This window comes from Lonchura striata, chromosome 30, assembly GCF_050655825.1.
Source record: "Lonchura striata isolate lonStrDom1 chromosome 30, ASM5065582v1, whole genome shotgun sequence".
NCBI lineage: Eukaryota > Metazoa > Chordata > Aves > Passeriformes > Estrildidae > Lonchura > Lonchura striata.
Window position 1 is genome coordinate 3615990 of NC_140732.1, and position 19517 is coordinate 3635506.

A 19517-nucleotide genomic window follows, 5' to 3' on the forward strand; every position below is an offset into this window, starting at 1 on the left:
TGTTTATTCTCCTGCCATGGCCTGTGGGAACTGAACTGCCTGCTCACTGGCCATGTGAGCTCTTCATCTGTCTTGGGGCACTCCTATGACTTTCATGCCTCAAGCAGGCCTTCCTGACAGAGGTTGCAGTGGCAGCAGTAGAAGGTTATGGCACTGAAGTGTTTCACCTCACTGTGTGTAATAGCCAGGGTGAGGATGGGAGACCTTCCTCTGAAACTATTGGAATATCTGTGGAGCTGCACTGAAGCCTGTAGCACTCTGTGGACTCTGTGCTCCTGATGAGATGTTGTGTTTAGTTTGTGTGTCTGTGCTTACAGTCTGTGCTGTATTTCCATTGCACCTAGATCCGTCCTGCATTGTGCAAGTTGGCTCAAAAGAACTTGGAGCGGAAGAAAATGGAGCTTCTGGAGAAAGAGTTGGAGAGAAGGAGACAAAATCAAGCATCCTTGCAGCTTCCTCTTAAGCCAGTTGAGCCTGGGGATGCAGCTGGAGCAAGTAAGTGTTGGCTACACTTGTGGTCCTTTCTGACCACTTGCTTGCCCTTTGCACAGTGTTGCAATCAGGCTGGGATGCTGTTTGGCTTGCATTGGGGCGGAAGCTTGCATAGGATTTATTTCTGTTTGCCAAAGAAAAATACAGATGCATGAAGTGTCTTGCCCATAGCCTCACTGAGTCAGTACCAGAATATCAGCTTCCCACCTTCACCTCTGCAGTCTTTCAGAGTAGAAAATTCTGTCTTGCAAAGTACACTGGGGCTTCAGACTCTCCTGGAGAGCAGCCTCCAGGGAAGGCAAGTCCAAAAGAATGCTTTTCAACCAGGCTGCAGCCTGGAAGAAACAAAGTCCAGCTCCTTCTGATTAAAACACCAGAGCTCCTCCTCCTGCCGCTCCCTGCTGAGGAGCTGGCACTGCTGAGCTGTGCTGAAGCCCCATCCATTGCTTCTGTTGTAGCCCCAGGAGCAAGCAGCGTTCCCGACTGAATCCCGGCCCAGGGGCTCTGACTGCAGGGCTGGGAGCGCTGCCCCGAGGGCGGCAGCAGGGCCCTAAGGAGGCAGCACTCAGCCCGAGAGCATCATGCAAGGTTATCTGCACTTTCTTTTGGGAACTTCCCCTGACAGCCTCTGCAACAGGACAACAAAAGCAAAGCAATACTGGCTCTTCCTTGTTTCTTAGGGCAAGCATCACTGCAATTTGCTATTAAGCTAGAAGAGGGTAGATTTAGATTATATATGAGGGAGAATTTGTTTTTAAATTAAAGGGGATGAAAAGCTGGAAGGGTTTGCCCAGAGAAGCTGTTGTTGGTTCATCCTTGAAGGTGTTCAAGGCCACTTTACATGGGGCTCTGATCTAGATGAAGATGTCCCTGTACATAGGAGTTGGTCTAGATGGTGCTTAAAGGTGCCTTCCAACCCAAACTCTTCTAATATTCTGTGATTCTGTGATCACTGTCCCATGTTAGTGTGCCATTGTTATACTTGAAGTTCTTTGGGATAACAGAGATGTTACCCACCTCCAGCGAGTTTCCTTGGACTTTCGACTGTCACCCTGCCCAGCACCCTCCACTTACAAGCTCCTCTTTGGTCCCTGCAGGCTTTAGGCTACCACCTGTCGATGGCACAGCTGCTAGTGGGCAGAGAAAACAGCCTGGTAGCGACTTGAAGAAGCAGGTTGTGAAGGACAACGTGCCCTTACTGCCCAGTACGTCCACCATCCATGGGGATGGCAGCTTCCCACGCAACTCCACAGGTAAGCCTGCTCCCTGGCAGCTTTTTCCCTGCACGGGTTTTTCCTTGCACAAGGAGCACAAACTGCCTCCTGCCTCAGGCAGAACAGCTGGCACCTCGGGTCCATAGCCTGTCCTGAGATTGAACATCAAATCTACTTTGGAGTTACTCCAGCTTGGTAGTACTGTAGCAGTTGGTTCTAGAAATCCATTGGAAAGTTGAGCTGAATGAAATCGGGGTAAAGGCCTAAGCTCTGCCTTTTGCCCATCTGGATAACTGGTGCCAGGAGGCTGCTGTGACTGCAGGGATGAGCTGCAGGGCAGCCTGCCAGGGTGTGTTCACCGTGCACCTACGAGAACCACCAGGATCAGTTGTGCACTCACCATCTGGGCCCTCTGCCTGTGCTGCTGTCCGGCTCTGCATGCAGCTTTTTATCAAGAGAGTGCGTCTGCCAACAATTTGCATCGGTGTTCGCATTCTTTTTTCCCCAGTTTGCATTTGGAAGGCTTTTTTATCAACCATCTAGACTGGAAATTGCAAGAGAAAGCTTAGGCAGTGCACAGTATGCAAACACATCCATTTGGTGACAAATAAATTTCACCTCAGCATCTTTGAAATACAGCAAGTGTGTACCTCTGAAAGAGTAAAGGTTCATGATGCTTGGAAAGAAGCAAATCCATAAATTACTCCCTTCCCAATAGCAGGCTAAATGTATGTACACTCAGCTGGCTGCTGTCTAGGATATTTGAGGTCAGTGGAGGCAGAGGCACTGTCAGGTGGGAAGGGTCAGGTGTGGCTGTTCCCTGGCAGCTGCTCCGTGGGGATTGAGCCGGGCCCAGCAGGGCTGGGCTGTTCAGCCTTGGCTCGGTGCTGTGGCCAGGCAGCTGCAGGTTTCTCCTCAGGGAGTTGCAGAGTGCCCCATCCCCAGGGCTGGGGGAAATCAGGGCGCTGAGACAAGAGAGGCACCTGAGGGGCTCCCTCCTGGCTGGCCAGCCCTGCTGCCGGCCCTGTCTGGCAGGGAGCGGGAGCTCTGCGGCCGCAGGAACCTGCCGCTGGCTGTGGCCCCTGTGGCACTGGGGAGCTGGCGCTGCGGGGCCATGGTCAGGTTCAGCCTGGAGCTGTGCCCAGCCGGGGAGGCTGGGGGAAAGCAAGGAGCCCAAGGCGCCAGGCAGCAGGGAAGCCTCTGCCCCAGTGCCCGTGTGTGCCCAGGGAGCCCTGGCTGGGAGATGGGCTGCAGGCCGCTCCATGGCGGGGTGCCCTGCCCGGGGCTGCAGCGCCCATGGCCGACCCTGTCCTTACAGTGACCTCGCAGACGGCCGCTGGTGCCCAGCGCCGAGAGCAGCCGCGCCGTGGGACTGGGCAGAAGGACACGGCCTCTGCAGACCCACAGCAGTCCTTGCAGGAGGCACTGTCCTCGCTCGGCAGCGACGACTGGTAAGAAAGGCCCCGTTCACGCTGCGTCCCTCTTAGCATTAAGGTTGGTTAGAAGTGAGTCTTGCTGCTGCCTCTGAGCCCCGAGAGCCCAGAGGGCCGAAGGGCACTGGTGAAACCACTGCAGAGCACTGAGAGGATCAAGATTTGAGAGCAGCCTTTTCTCAGCCTTGCTCTGCAGCAGTGCTCCAGCTGCAGCAGGTCCGTGCTGCTTCCTCGCTTTGCCTGCTGCTCCACGGGGCTGCAAAGGAAATCTTGAGGGGAGAGAGAAGGCCCTGGAACGACATGATTTGCTGGCTGAAGGGAGAAGCAGGATGGCAGCAGTTTGGAGTGCAGGTTTGGGTGCCTTGGGCCACTAGGCCAGTGGGACTGAGTAAGATTCCTCTCTGCTCCCACTGCTGCCAGCAATGGCAGGTGACAGGGTCTCCCTGTGACCTCCTGCATGGCAGTCCCAGAAGCAGCTTCAGGGAGTTCCTCTTTCTGAGAAACCGACTGAGTTGTGCTTTCAAGTCCCTCAGTCTGTCATTACTTCTGAAGAGCTCATGGCAGAAGAGAAGGAAAAAGAAAGAAAATCCTCTAGGAGCCTTGCATTTTTGGAATTCAACTTTTCCTTCTCACTGCTTCATATGGGCCTGAGATGTTTTGTCAATACTCACAATGTGTCCCAACATTTTACACAGACAGAAGGAGGCCCAGAGGTGATAACTCTACAAATGCCAGGTGATACTGGTTCTCTTTGTGATGTCTGGGTTAGCATCCACTCTCTGCTGGATGCTTCATTCACACAGGGGGATAAGGCCTCCATTCCCACTGGGATAAGCATGAAAAATCTGCCTCCTTGTGCAGTCGCCTTTGCTTTGCCTTTTCTCTTCTGCTTCCTCTTCCCCTTTCTCTTTGGTGCCCTGTGAGGTGCAGAGAGCTCCTGCAGGTGTGGGGGTCTGGAGGACACCCAGGGGTGCCCGTGGGATCGGTCACCAGCCCTGTGCTGCAGCCCTCAGACCTTCCTGTACCTGAGAGCCTGCGCAAAGCAAGTGCTGAGAGATAGAGTTGTTTGCACCTCTTAAATAACATGTTGCTGTTGTGGGGGTTGTTTTAGGTAGGAGTGTTTTGGGAAAAGCCAGGGTTTCAACAGTTCTTGCCCAGGGGTGGAACCGTTCTGGGACACTCTGATGCTTTTTGGGGGAAAGTGTGCAGTGCAGTGGAGTAGGTGACACACAGGCCGAGACTATAGAGTGGAAACTTGGCTCCAGAGTGGCAGCGCAGACTCTCCCTGCTGAACTGCCTGCTGGGGCTGACAAAGAAGGAAAATGTCCCAGGAACAGCCCCATGGGACTGTGTCTCAGGGACAGGTACAGGGACGTGACAAGAAACAGCAGCATGGCCTGGCCTCACAACTTCTAGGAAGTAGTGACAGAGAGACTTGGTGTGCCAGAGGTTTTCAGAAAGGCCACAAATGAAGACTCTGACACCCCCCTGTTTGCCTCTTGGAGTTTTGTATGCTTTTGACAGCCACAGCATCCTGAGTCTATGATTTCATTAACTACGCTATGAAAAGCACCTCCCATGGTTTGACTGAGCTGCCAGCCTGGTCATTTCAGAGGGTGCTGCCTAGCTCTTGGCTAGAGAAAAATCCATCTTTTTGGTACTTGCCTTTCAGGGAGATGAAGGAGAAGGGACTCTGCATCATCAAACAGCTGGCTGAGTCCCATTCAGAAGTCCTGCTTTGTCGACTTCGTGAGATTTGCTTGGCAGTTACCAGCGAGGTGAGAACATTGTTCTGAATTGTCCCCCACACTTCATACACAGTGTGTAGAGTAGCTGTGTGCTCGCTCATCTCCATGTGTGCTCAGGGTGTGCCTTCTCTGCCCAAGCTGTAATTCAACACTGCAAATTAGTCTGTAGACCTGAGCCTGTGTTTTGTGTTTCCTGTCTGAGTGCTTCAACTACAGCTGTTGCTTTTTTGAACAGGAGCACCTGAGTCTTTTATCTTTATGACTTGTGCCTTTATGGTTTGAAAGCAGCCCTTGCGTTAATTGCTTCTTTTTCAAACAAAAGGCCCTAAAATCAAAGCAGTTGCTATTACAGAAGGGTCAAGTAGCACACTTTAGTGAAATATATTTTTTAGGCCTGTAGTAAGCAGGTCTGAGGGCAGAAATTGGTGCCAGAGGAGGTACCTTTCTGTGCTTGGGCTCTTCTGCTCTTACTGTGCTTTTTTGCTCCTCTGGACACAGTGGGAGGTGTTGTGATTTCCCGGGAGTTTTGTCTAAGGCAACTGGTTTTCTTTTCAAGGTGATTCTTATGTTTCCCCTCATGACTTCCCCAGGTGACCAGCCTGCGGTCAAAGCTGTCTTGCTCTGCAATCGTCACTCTGGGAGAGCTGTTTGCACTCTTGAGGAAGGACATGGATTCCGAGGTGGATGAGGTTGCTCCGGTCCTTCTCCACATGGTGTGGAACTCCCCAGAGTTTGTTCAGAAGGCAGCCTGTCAGGCCCTGGCCATCATGGTAGAGAAGGTGACTCCTGCACGAGCAATGACTGTTCTCATGGACAAGGGAGCCAAGTAGGTTCTTCTTCTTTGAGTGATATTCTTCACCTTCTCCTGTGTGGGTGGGGGAAGGGGTGAGAGAGAGAGAATGGGAATGGTCGCAGGGAAGGGTCCTGTATCCTGGGTCTTCTGTGAACTCAGGGACTTGATTCTCTTTCAACCTCATTTCTTTCCTCTTGTCACCTATTTCTGCCCTGCTGCAGCCTCTTAGTTCTCAGAATCACAGATCTGTAGAATAGGGGCAGTTGGAAGGGGCCCATCAGGACCATTGAGTCCAGCTCCTGGCCTTGCACAGAAGGGCCCAAGGCTCACACCAAGTGCCTGAGATTGTTGTCCAAATGCTTCTTGGACTCTGTCAGGCTTGATGCTGTGACCACTGCCCTGGGGAGCCTGTTCCAGTGCCCAACCACCCTCTGGGTGAAAAACCTTTTCCTAATATCCAGTCTAAAGTTCCTCTGACTCAGCTTCCTGCTGCTTCCTGGAGTTCTCCCAGTCTGTCAGCTTTTCCTAGACCTGGTGACCACTGGGGAAATGAAAGTGCCTGCAAAGGCCAAGGAGAAAGCCTTGTGCTTTTTTGGGAAGAGGGAAAACATTTGCAATTACCGCTGTGAGCGCTGTTGGGTATTTTGCAGTGCTGGGAAAAACCACGTATCCTCATGATTCAATTAACGTGAGAAATACGGAGGGTACTTGCTGGGGCGTGCAGCACATGGGGCAGAATGTGCTGGGTGTGGCACTGCCTGCACAGCAGGTGCAGCTCCTGCCAAAAGGAGGCTTGTATGACTGTCCTGGCCTGAGAGCTCTACTTTCCATTCAAACTGATATTTCAGCTTAGCCTTGAGATGATGAATCACTTGACAGGCACCTTCACAGGCTGAGTGCAACGGGACAGCTGAAGAAAATGCTGCCTTAAGTGTTGGTGCTGGGCCTGACAGTTCCCAAGAGACAGTCTCTAGATCAGGACAACCTGGCCAAAATGCCTGCCACCCTTTCCTCAGCTTTGGAATAGGGTCAAAACACTCAGATGTATCCCTTGCCAATCTTTATAAAAGACAGAGGCTGCATTGCTGGATATCGGCAACTTCCCGCCCCACAGCGTGTTTTCCCTGCTAACGTTGTGTTTATCTGAGGACAGAACCTTCTACAGGTGTCTGAAGTTGCAGGGAGAGCCCAGGCCTCCTTCCCCCAGCAAGGACAGGGAGCAGGCTCTGGCCAAGGCCTGTGCTGCTCTTGTTCCTTCTCCCTGTGCCCAGGGTTTGCTCTCTTCTTCCCAGGAGCCGCTACGTCCAGGTGCGGAAGTGCGCGGCCGAGCTCCTCCTGTCCTTGGTGCAGAGAATTGGAGTCACGAAGCTGGCAGGCACACCCAGGGCTGAGACACTGGCACACGTGGCAGGGACACTTGCTCAGGACTGTCACCAGGACACAAGGTAATGATCTTCATTTCACCTCCCAAAACGGGAACATGGTTTTGTGTCTGGCTATAAAGGGTAAAACTACAAAGGAGTGGAAACTAAAGGTTACATTAAGTTACCTCACAGTGTGGATAAGGGTCACAGAATCATGGAATATGCTGAGTTTGAAAGGACCCATCGGGGTCATCAAGTCCAGCTCCTGGTTGTGTGCAGGACACCCCAAGAGTTACTCCATGTGCCTGAGAGTATTGTCCAAACACTTCTTGATCTCTGTCAGCCTTGGTGCTGTGACCACTGCTCTGGATGGCCTGGGGAAATGACTGTAGTGGGTAACCTGAGCTTGGCCACCAAGAAAGAGCATTGCCAACTTCCTGTGACTTGAAGGATTCTTTACTGAGATCAAAAGAGCTCTGATTAGCCAGTCAAAAAGTTTTGACTGGCCTTAGGTGCACACGATAAAGGCAAAGTGTTGGCTTCATCACTGAAGGATCCTAAACATCTATTTCACATTAACCTAAGACTTCCCTAGAAATATTTCAGAGGTCTTTAGCCTATGTATTCAGTCTTTCTAAACTACTTCTGCAGGTTTGTAGAATGCTGTTATCTGTGGCTCAGTGACCTCCAAATTTCTTCTTGAAGAAATCTGTCATTTCCTAGTGGCAAAACCAACCCAAACCACCAAAATCCCCTTACTTTGATGATGAAATTCCCATTAATAGCTGCCAGGGACACCAGAGCAACTATCTGCCCATGCCCCTGATTATTCTATATAGTATAGAATAATCCAAAGCAAGCATGAGGTGTTTTGTTCCGGCTTCCCTGCCAGTGAAAGAAAGGCAAATTATTGTGCAATGGCAGCAGGACATTGCTAATAGGCTCTGACAACAAAGCAGATGTGTTTTGCCTGTTCCCTGGGATCCTTTGATCCCACAGAAGCACACCCACAGTTTCAGAGTGAAATGGTATTTTTTTGTGGCCCCACATTCTCCTCTTGTCCCTTGTGTTCAGCTGACAACACTGTGCAGTGTCCAGTGAAGCAAATGTCCCTCTTTGCTGAGTAGGTAATGCCTTCTCTTGCAAGGATTGCACCTGATCAGTTTAAGGTATCAGCTGCTTCTGTTAACACTCTTCCTTTGTTCACTTTTCATTTCCTGTCTTCCTTCCTTCCTTAGGCATTATGGACAGGAGATGGTGAAGATGCTGCTGAATAATCCAAAATTTAAGAAGTTTTTGGAACAATCTCTTTCCACCCATGACCTGGAAGATATCCTGGCAAGAATTAAGAAGAAAGTAAGTGCTTGGCAGAAGCAGTGTCTCCTTTGTGCAAGTATTGCCACTGCTAATATGAGATCAAACATACTCGATGTGTCTTTACCTCATTCCTCTTCTGCTGCATCATTTTGCTCCTGGAATGAGCTGTTAATCCCCAGCCTGTTCATCTGCAGACCACAGAGGAACTGATATTATTTGGGAAAAAGTGGGGCTTTGAATTCTTTGAATATCACAAAGTGGAAAGGGAAAGAGGAGAAAATGGGTTTACATCCAAGGGCAAGGCCCCACGGGCTCTCCCTACTCTGCCCCCAGTCAAGCAGTTAAGTGAGAATAGTGCTTCTGAGGATAACAGTGTCTTTGCAAAAGACACCAGAAGTAGTGGTGCCAAGGACATTTCCAAATATACAAAAGATGTCCAAGTCAAACCTAATTGCTATAATTACTGTTGGTCTTTTGGGAATATCTTCCCTGCTGTCAAGCCTTGTGGAGCTGGAAGAGGCTTGGTGAATCCATCAGCATCCAGTGGAAAATAGTTTGTTTGTTTGGGGGGGATTTTCTTCTTTTTATCTACATTATAGAAGGGAGTGTGACTTTGTGCAGGAGCAGGGAGAGTAAGTGTTGAACCAAATAGTGGGCCAACCCCCAAGGAGTCCAAATCTGCTGCTTCCATTGAGAACACTCATTGCCTACCAGTTTGCATTATTCCCATTTATGCTCAAGAATAATGAATTTAGGATTTTAGACTGCTGCTCACTGCCGTATGACAGCACCCATAACCTGCCTTGGGCTATTGTAAACAAAGAGTTGGCATCACTGAATCTCTGCTCCATTTATTTCTGTAAGTTAGGAAATGTTTCCTTAAGCCTTGGTAGCAGTGGTCCTGGTTCTAACTTGTGTTTTAATCCAGGAATTCCCTATTTTGAATTCTAAAGATTCATGGAGTTTCTTGATGTCTTTGTAGGGGATGGAAAACCAGAAGGCTGAACGCCCATCTGTGAAGAACCTGGTGAAGAAGAGGAGCGACGGCTCAAAGAAGCCCCAGGCCACATCGCCTTCTAGCAATCGGTACTTTTGTCAGATGGGAGCACTTTTGTTAGATGTGACAAAGCACATGACATGTGCTTTACATGCCTCTTCCTCAGGAAAATCTTTCTGCTGGAGATGACCAGTGCCAGAGATTCTTTCCTTTCCCTACAAATGCTCTAGGATAAAAATTGTCCACTTCTGCATTATGCTGAACACAACTTCTCTGGAAGGCTTCCACAAAAACTGGGCAACAAAAGACACCCATTGGTAACAGCTCAGACCATCCAGTGCAGTGGCAAGGGCAGTGTTGTGGAGGCTCGAAGAGGGCCAGGTTTCTGCTGCCTGACTTGGGACAAGGAAATGCAACCAGGGTGTTCTTTTTAAATCCCAGTGTAGTCTTTTGTCTTTTTGTAGATGGGTGTTTTAATGAGAAGTCCCAGTCTTGAAACAAGATGCCATTCCCCAAAGATACAGTTCTCATCCATGTGGTTTGGCCTGGCTGATTCATGGCTTTTTTACCCTCAAACAGTATGACGTTTGAGTAGTAGTAGCAGTAGTAGTAGTAAGGGAATTCCTGAGCAACTTTGGCCAACAGGTGCCTCAATGTGGACTTTTTGTCTTGATATTCCTGTCCTTCATATAGTTTACTTGATGGACAGCATGTTTGGTTTATTTCCCCCTGTGCTGCAATCAGCGTTTAAGACAGGAATTTGGTTCTTGCTGTCTCTTCATGCTAGTGGCAGAGCTGCTTGTGCCTGTTCTCCTCTGATAACAGAGGGGATTTATTTAGAGCTGTCCCGCTCAGCGGTGGCAGGAAAGTGACCACATGTCTCAGTAGCATGGCTTGCATCTGCCCATGCTCATGGAAGAGACAGGTTGATCCAGGAGAATTGTTCCCAGTGGGTTTGTTAAGCTGTGGATCTGGTCTCTAGGGAAGCAAACAAAATGTGAGCGTAGTTCTGGCATGTCTGGCTTCTGTTTTTATCTCTGTTACTGCTTTTCTGGACCCTTCAGATACGCCCCTGTTCATCTGTTCAAATGCATCTGAGCTACTTTTCCAGATTGTCATGCCTGGTGTAGAGACACTTCTCCAGAATGATGTGTTTCCTTATTATAAGACACACACCTCCCATATGAGGAGGCATTTAAACTTGGAAGTAGCGTCTATCTTTCCCCACAAAGCAATGTGAGCAGTTCGCCTTGGAAGTCATCTGAAGATAGATCAGATGCAGCTCATCCTTGGTGTTTCTGAGTGAGCAGTGTGAGAATGTTACTTGCAGATTGTCTCCTGTAATGACTGGCGTGAGGCTCACGTTGTTCTTCAGAGCCTCATGATATTCTAGCTTGAAATGACATCACTAGGAAAGCTCCTCAAGATGTTTTGGTCACAATTAACTGAAGCTATTATTACCAACAGGTCCTAATTTGGTTTTATTTTCCAGGGTGGAGTCTACCTCTGATGGACGCCTCCTACACCGTGCAAAAGCCCAGGTCACGTTACCTCCAGCTGTGGAAGAGATGAAGCCGCTCCAGAAGCTTTACCTTCTCCTGGAAGCCAAGGAGTTTCAGACACGGATGGAAGGAGTGGCACTCCTCCTAGACCTGTCCAAAACCAAACCCCAGCTCATCTCCACTAACATTGTCCAAGTATGTAGGGTATCTTCATTGTTCCATTCCATCAGCTCCTTTCCCAGGCCTGGGGAAGTAAAGTTAATTCAGTGTGTCTTGGCAGGACATCCTGGCTCTTCGGGACAGGCTGGTCCCTCTTACCCAGAGAAATTGAATTCAGGTCCAGGCTTCAGGACAAGTTTTTTCAGTCCAGCTGTATTTGTCTGGCAGCTTTCTATATTGATGCTGTTGATCAGATGATGACAGAATTTCCTGCTGGTTTAACTGCTGCTGTCTCCTACTGCCAGTTGGGTTATGTGAAGGGAATCCAGCCATTGAAAGCAATAATGGCACTTATTCTCTGGACAAAAAATGGGTTTGAGTGGGGAAGAGATGTTTCAGGCTGGGTTGGTTTCAACTAAATGTTTTTAAAGGATACTTCTGGAAACTCCATCTTGTCTGGCACAGGCACAGCTCTGGCTACTCATTTCCATCCTTGTCCCTATTCCTCTAGGTAAAGATGGTGCTCACCCTTCTTGGGGGGTGTGGGAACCCCAGCCTTGTTTTGGGGCCACATGTGGTGGTGAAATTCCTCCTCCAACCCGTGCTTCCAAAGAAAAACTCCGCAGGCTTAGCTGTTCGGTCTCAAGGCAGTTTATTGCTAGTTATCTAACAGATTATGTTCTTGGACTGCAGCTATTTGATCAGTGGCCTGGGTAGAGGCACACACACACCCTGGCATCCTCTCTATCTGCTGTCTTCTTCGTCTCTCTCTCCGCCCAGGGTTGCTGCTATCTTTTATAAGATATATTACGTATAACATGTTTACAATTATTCCCCAATACCTACTACCTACGTTGCTAAGTGTTTTTCTACTCTAAACCAATCTATGAGTGCCAACATCACCAAAAACATGGAGGTAAGGAAGAAGAAGGAAGAAGGATGGGTTCAGCCCACTTTCCTCCATCTTAGAACTTCTGACCCCCATGTACAAAGTGAAAACCCCCCTGTACATGTGCTAAAACCCCCCTGTACAATACTAAAAAATTTCCCCTCTACTTTGTGACTACTTATACTATACTATCTAACCTTTTGTGATTGCTTGTTCCACCTCCAAAGTTGGTAATTCATTCCATGGCTCAAACTCAAAATCACAGTTGTTTTTCAGCTGTCTGCCAGGGTCTAGAATGCTTCTGACCAAGGCCTGGAACCTCTAAAAATGTCTGAGAGACATTTTGAGTTCCCACAGGGGGGCTTTTTTTTTTTCTCTTTGGAAAAGGAGGAAAACAGTTAAGGACAGAGCTATCCTTTCTCCTCCCAGTAGATGCTTTTTCCCCTTCTTCCAGAAACTGGTGCCTGATAATGGGCTTTCAAGGGACTGAGCCTGCTCTAATGAGAGCTGTACAGCACATTGCATTTTAGAAGTCTACCTGTTAGTTAGAGAAATGGTCTGAGTCCTGGAAGAGTTGATCAGAGCCCTGCCCATCTCCAGACACAGGTTCTGAGACAAACAAAATAAAACCTAGATCTCCTCCAGCCATAGTTTTGGCAGAATCATAATTGCCCTCAGTACTTGAGGCAACTGTATAGAAACCCGGGCATTGTAAATATCAGCTTCCACTCTTGTAAAGCAAAGGTAGTCTTATCAGTTAATAAAGGGAATTGATTGAATGATTTATAGCTGGGGAGAAACATCATAGGAACTCTCCTGTCCCCAACTAAACCTCTTTAAAACAGATGAAAATCTTTCAACCAGCATGAGGTTGCAGAACCATTCCAGCGAGAGGCCCACAGGAAAACATTGCAATTGTGCATGCAAGGGCTGACCTGACAGAAAGGATCACTTTCACCTTTGACATTGCTGAGTGCTCATTTCCACACCCCCTCTTCAAACAAGGTCATTTTAATCAAGTTCTCATGTTATTTGTTCTCTTCACAGATTTTTGATTATTTTGACCTGAGACTATGTGACACGCATAAGAGAGTGAGGCAGAAGGCGCTGGACGTGCTGGCAGAAATCATAGGCCTCCTGGAAGATGCCCTGAGCCCCGTGATCATCCGTTTGGTGGAAGGAATAACAAAGAATCTAAACTCAAAGGATCCCGGGATTCATGCCGCAGCTGTGAGAGCGCTGGAAGGATCCATTGCTCATTTAGGTGAGGCTGAGCCCCAGCATGGACTCTCCTCAACTGCGTCTCTGTCTCTGCGACACAAGAGAACGCTGAGTGCCTTGACAGCTGCTGTTGTCTGTGGAAGGCTCTCGCAGACACCCACAGAAGCTTTGGAGGTGCAGTCCTTAGGAACCAGTCCTCCAACAGGCTTGAATGTGATCAGCAATTCCCAAAAGTCCCAGGAGCCCTTGGCTCTGTGCTGCTGATCTGAAGACAAAGTCCTGGACTACAGCTTTGCTACAATTCAGAGGCAAAGTTTGCTTGGGCCCCATCTGACTTCCCAAATGAACAGCTTTGCTGTTGGCATGAAGGGACACCAGCCCATCAGAGCTTCTGCAGAGCAGCCACCTGGAAGGCTCTACATGATAGGCATTAGCTGCCTATTTTCCACCTTTCTTCTTTGTCTTCTTTTTTCAAAGGGGAACTTAGGATTCACCAAGTTCATTTCCTTCGAACAAACTGGTCTAAATCCAGCTGTCAATCATGCCTTGTTCCACATGTTGTTTTGCATGGGGCAAGGTGGCTCTAGCAAACACCTACATAGACAAGGGCTGCTCTAAATTCCTTTGCCACACAGATTGTTGTCAGCTCTGAAAATGCCTGAAAAATTGAGTGGTGAGGAGGCAGGTCTTCAAGGGGTGTTTCCACCTTCTCCACCTCAGCTGCTCTGTGAATTCATGAACTGCCTGACTCAGTGCCTTTCTGTGTCCCAAGGATGGAGTTCTTCCTTTTTACTGTGGGATGCAAAACCTTTTCAGTGCTTACATGAAACTGAACTCTTGAGGTGCCTGATGTGAAATGTGTTAACTTAGCTCCTGGTACAGAAGACAACTTTGGATTTTCAAATGTGAAAGGAGAGCTTTTCTTTTGGAACTTTTAACCCTGCCAAGTAGGCTGGCAGGAAAGAAGAAAAGGATTCAAAAATCAGCAGAATATGACTTTCTTTTATAAAATGGGATTGCCCCTGCCCTTTCCCTCCCCACTGTCCTTTCTGCTATGACCTCAGAAGAGTAAGCAGAAACGTGTGTTTCACTTGTAGATAAAGTATCACTGATGAAAGAGCTCAGCAACCAATGGAGCCAACTGAATGGCGAAGCTCTGCTGGCTGTCACGGAGTGTATCACAGGTATGGCCTCCCCTTCTAAGCCAAGAGGTCCTCTAGGGGATTATTTACAGGGAATGCCTGGGAATGGACAGTAGAGTAGCTCCGCCACAGCAGGAGGTGCTGAGCTTGTCCCTCCTGCCCAATACCCAGGGCAGGTGTCTCTGGCAGGTTTCCCTGGCTGCTGCAGAGCTGTGCAGCATCTGAGATGGGGGCGGCGCTGGGCCTGGGGGCTGAGCTCTCACGGGGACATCTCAGAACCCACCTCCAGGATAGGAAGGGGCTAAAAATAGCCCAGCTGGCTCCTCTCTTGGAGCCTCAGGGACATCTGTGAGCCTTTAGGAAAAATGGTGAAAAATGCTGTTTCAGGGGATCAGTTTATTTTGTTCTCACAGAATTCTTGTTTTGCTCTTGGAAAGTTTTGAGGCTGAAGCATGCGGAGCCTTGGGGTCACAGCTTAGGTCAAAACTCACCACACAGAGTGTATCTCACTCTATCAGATACTCTGTTAGAGTCTATCACACTTATCCTTGCATGGATTTAGTGCAAGGCAGCCTTTGGGGGCAGAGGGGCAGAAGCAGAGTGCTGAGGCTGCCTGCCTGTGCTGTGAAAATGGCACTGCACTGAGCATTTCAGGCTGTGCAAACAGCCTCTTCCTGTGTCAGCACTGTCCACAATGCTACAAATGCAGCTGAGAATTGATTCCTCAGAGGAGCTTGCTGTGTCAGCAGTAGCCAAGGATTGGAAAAATGACAATCTCAACATACAGTAGAGAAGACGACTGATAGCCTTGCTTTAACTGGGGCTAATGGCACTGCTAATTATGCCAGCATCTTTAAATAGAAGGTTTCATAGTCTTTGTGTCTTCCTTATGAATCTGAACAGGGCATGTTCAGCGATTGGGAATGTCAAAGGCTCTTTCAAACCACCATCAAAGAGCATTTGAATCAAGTAGATCCCCAGGAACAGGGAATATAGTTTTGCAGTTATTTTGATCTCTTTTTCAAATAAAGGAATGAACAAAAATGAGGACTACTTTAGAAAGTGCAAATGTCCTCACTCAGGTTTAGTGGGAACAGATAGCTCTTTCTGAAGTTCTGTCGTGACCAATGACTTTATTTGCATTTCAACTCAAATGAAGTCTCATTTTGAAATGTGGACCATTACCCGTTTCCTGCTTAGCAGGATTGGTTTTGGGTACTTTCAGGAGCTGTTTCAGTGTTGATGACTGCTGGTGGATTAACAGCATAGAGAAAATGAAGTCTCTTCCACCACAGAATAATAAGTAGCTACTAGATAACTTTTTGTCTGATCAGAAAATAAGACTGGTCTCCCTAGCATTTCAGGTTTTAACCCCTCAGTCAAATCTGCCATGCAAGGAGCCTGTTGTTAGCAAATTTTTGTCTGTTTTTGATATAGTTCAGTCCAGAAAATGAGCAGAGAGCAGATTTCAGAGACAATGTGAGAAAACACTTGCCTTCTGATTACATTTCAGTCCCCTGTGTAGCATTTTTCTTTCTCTATGCCCCTATTTCAGTGCACATTGTAAGAAAAAATGCCACTAACATTTGGAGGGGAACTGCCATTAAAACATGAAGATGCTCAAATTCCATGGCAGTGGGGTCTGGGTAATTCCCTAAGACATGCTGAGGTTTGAAACAGCTCCGTGTTGAAAGGCACAAAAGCATTCTGCCAAAGACACCGGCTAGTCACCGATGTTTCTAAGGCAGCTGTCAAGCAGCTGCCATCTCTGGTGGGCTGGGGCTTTGAAGTGTGTTCTAATACTGCCCTTTGCTGTGTGCCACTGAGCAAAGGGGAGTCAGATAAGACTTCTGGCACTTTACATGGAAGTTACAAAATGGAATCACCCCCTTTATTAGAAATCACTCAACTGCCTCCTTACAGTGCATTTCCAAATCTTCAGTGTGGGTTTAGACAACTTCTAAATGGAAATAAAAGGCAATTTGATATTTCATTCATTGTTCATGCAGAAACAAATTGTGAAATAATTTAGTAAAAGTACAAAGTCTGCCACAGGGACAAGGCTCTGTTTGGAGAAATTAGTCCTGAGGTATTGGTGGTTCAGTTTCAAGGATGATCAGCGGCTTTGCCCGTTTCTGGATCATGGGGCTCTGTGTGCTATTTTGCTGATGTTAGCCAGAAAGGCTTCCAAGAAGCAAAGGCAGAGGTAGACCCTTGTTTGCATGGAGGCTGGTGGGTAAGAAGCTGTGCCTCTCTCCCGGCAGTGCTTGTGGAGTGGGTTTATGCCAGGAGCCCTGAAGTCGTCGAGCGCTACGCCCTGCCCGTGCTCTGGTCCTTCCTGGAGAACAAGGCGCTGCCTGTCCGAAGCGCCAGCGTCCGCACGGTGGCCACCAGGCTTGCCTTGGCCCTCTACGAGGTGATGGGCACCAAGCTGAAGAAGTGTGCAGCCAGCAAGCCTCCACGCGTGCAGGAAAACCTCTCTGACATTTTGGGCTGGTGAAGGTCTCATGTTCTCCGGAAAGATGACAAAGTTCTGACTTGGACACCTCCGGATGTGACTTTATTTACGTCTGCCAAAAATGACAAAACACTAAGGAAGGGTGTGCATCTACCCCCGCTCTCTCCATCGCCCTTCATCGTCATGAAATGGGAGCCCTGAAGCAACTCCAAACAATGAGGACAATGTGAAGACTGAGCATGGCTCAGCCTCACAAAAAGGTGAGGGGGGAGCTGGGCCGCTCTCTGGTGGGAGGAAGGCTCTTGTGGCAGCCCAGAGAGCCTGTGCACATTGCCAGGGAACAGCTGTGCCCTGCATGTGCCCCTGCAATCAGCTGTGCTCTGCAAGTGCTCAGCTGTGGGGCAGGGAGAGGAGCAGGAGGCTGCATGTGCAGCTGAGCCATTCCTGGAAAGCACAGGGCTCTGGGCTCCCTGCTGTCCCAGGGCAGCCCAGAGGCCAGGCTGTTCCTGTGGCAGCCCTGTGGAAGCGGGTCAGGGTTTTCCCCGGGCCTGCTTCAAGGGGCTGCCAGCAGCAGCATGCTTCCCTGCAGCTCCTTAGAAGATTCCAAGGAGTCTGTCCCATGAAATCTGGAGCTTTATATGCTTTAGGTTTGCACTGTGGCCTCTGTTACCCTTGGTCTCTCCACTTTGCAGATCTGACTGGTCGTAGGGATACCAAGAAGTTTTCTCTGGACACCTTCTATGTCCCCTTTACCACCAAGTCCTTGCCTGCAGTCCAGAAGAGCTCTCTTTCCTCCAAGCTCAGGAAGAAGCTACCCACCATCCAACAAATGTCTCAAGACTAGGCTTTATAGCATTTTTAGAACTATATAGAATTTTATAGAATTCTTCTGGTATAGTTAGAGATGTACTTATGTTCTTCCATAAAGTCCTTGCCTGCAGTCCGGAAGAGATTTGTTTCCTCCAGGCTCAGGAAGAAGCTTCCCAACGTCCGCAGAATGTTTCAAGAATAGGATTCATAGCATTTTTAGAACTATATAGAATTTTATTGAAATTTATAGAATTTTATAGATTTTTATAGACTTTTATAGATTTCTTTTAGTATAGTTAGAGATGTACATATGTTCTCATAGTTTTGAATAATGTGTTTTGACTTTATCTTTGAATTTTGATGACATCTTTTTAACTGGATGTGGAAAACCACAGACTGAGGTATTGTTTATTAAGATATATATATAAAGGTTAGGAAACGGACTCGTGAGAAACCACAGACGGAGGATAGGAAACGGAGTGTGAGAAAATACAGACTGCTTACAGACTAAGGTATTGGTTATGAAACGAGGATACACAAATAGCCTGCGGACACAACATTTGCAAGATAAAGAAAAATCACAAACACTTAACACCTGGGGACTGACGATACAAGATAAAGATAACCACAATTACGGCTTACGTAAACAGAAGGAAACTGCAAACAAAGGAGCCTGTCAGGACTTCATGGAAAGAACGGAATAAAAAGAAGACTGTTTAGACGAATCGGGACAGCAGAGAGGGAGCAGAGCCTCTCCGGCCGTCCAGCGCTGTTTTTGCTCATATCCTACTTGCAGTAATTAATAAAATTCTAATTGGATTATGATCCGTTGTGGCGTAAATTTATAACAATTTCTGGTGCCATGACTCGGATAAGGAACGGTGGGCTTTCGTCCTCCGGGGAGGCGCCCCACGACATTTCGCGGCCCCGCGACCAACAGCTTACCCCACCTTACCGATGAACCTAAAGTCTAGGATAATGAGCAAAGGAGAGACCGGTAAAATCCCATAAAAATTCTGTGCATAGGAGTCCGGACTAAGACGCAGGACGCGTAAGTAGTGAAATTATTCACAGAGCGAAATTGTTCGCGGCGAAATTGTTCATGGGTTTTCCGTTCGGGCGGGATTGGGTTTCCTGGAATATAATGAATGAGAGGTTCGATATACTGAGCCAAGCAAGTGTGGACTCTTAAGTACTGCATTTTCCATCTCCCGCGAGGGACTGGGCCAGGAACAAGAGGAGCGAGTGTGTGTGTGTGTGGAGATATTCCAGAAGATGGGGGCAAAGGGCAGCAAGCCTTCAACTCCCATGGGAAGGGTACCCACTGTACCTAAGAATACCCCTCTGGCATATATCTTAGATAATTGGAGATATTTCCCTGGAACCCTAGGGAAAGATAAGCAAAAAATGATAGAATATTGTACTAAGATATGGGGAGGGAAGAAGATTTCAAAAAAATGTATTTTGGCCAGTCTATGGGTCAGAAAAAGATTGGGTGAGACAGCAGTTAAACCTCTGGGTAAATAATAAAAAACTCCTTAACCCGAAGGAGAGAACAAAGGTGTTGTTTTTACTGTGAAAAGAAGGGACATATAAAGAGGAATTGCAGAGGAAGAATCAGGGATGAGGGAACATTGAAAATAGAATAGGGGAGTCAGGGGCTCTATATCTTAGGGGACTGGAGTCATTATAAGCCCTTGATAAAATTAAAAATAGGTCCCCATAAACAAGAGTTCACCTTTTAGTAGACACTGGGGCTGAGAAATCAACTATTAAACAGATACCTGAGGGATGTAAGGTTTCCCCTGAAAAAGTACAAGTAATTGGGGCAAAAGGGGAACCCTTTAAAGTAAGTAAAATCAAAAATGTGGTATTCGAAACTGAAAATAAATTTGGAATGGGTGAACTCTTGCTCGTCCCTGAAGCAGAGTTTAACCTGTTAGGACGAGATTTAATTATTGAATTACAATTAGAAATT

The 19517-nt window shown here is 47.9% G+C and overlaps 1 protein-coding gene across 1 annotated transcript; it reads left to right on the plus strand.

Moving 5' to 3' along the window:
• The first annotated feature begins 3002 nt into the window (after positions 1-3002).
• On the plus strand, positions 3003-17573 carry LOC144247278 (TOG array regulator of axonemal microtubules protein 2-like). The gene is made up of 11 exons (XM_085563117.1): positions 3003-3157; positions 4812-4917; positions 5478-5713; positions 6973-7125; positions 8283-8400; positions 9344-9447; positions 10851-11055; positions 12956-13172; positions 14227-14313; positions 16536-16763; positions 17422-17573. The coding sequence occupies exons 1-11, from the start codon at positions 3003-3005 to the stop codon at positions 17571-17573; spliced, it is 1761 nt and encodes a 586-aa protein (XP_085419243.1).
• The last annotated feature ends 1944 nt before the right edge of the window (positions 17574-19517 follow it).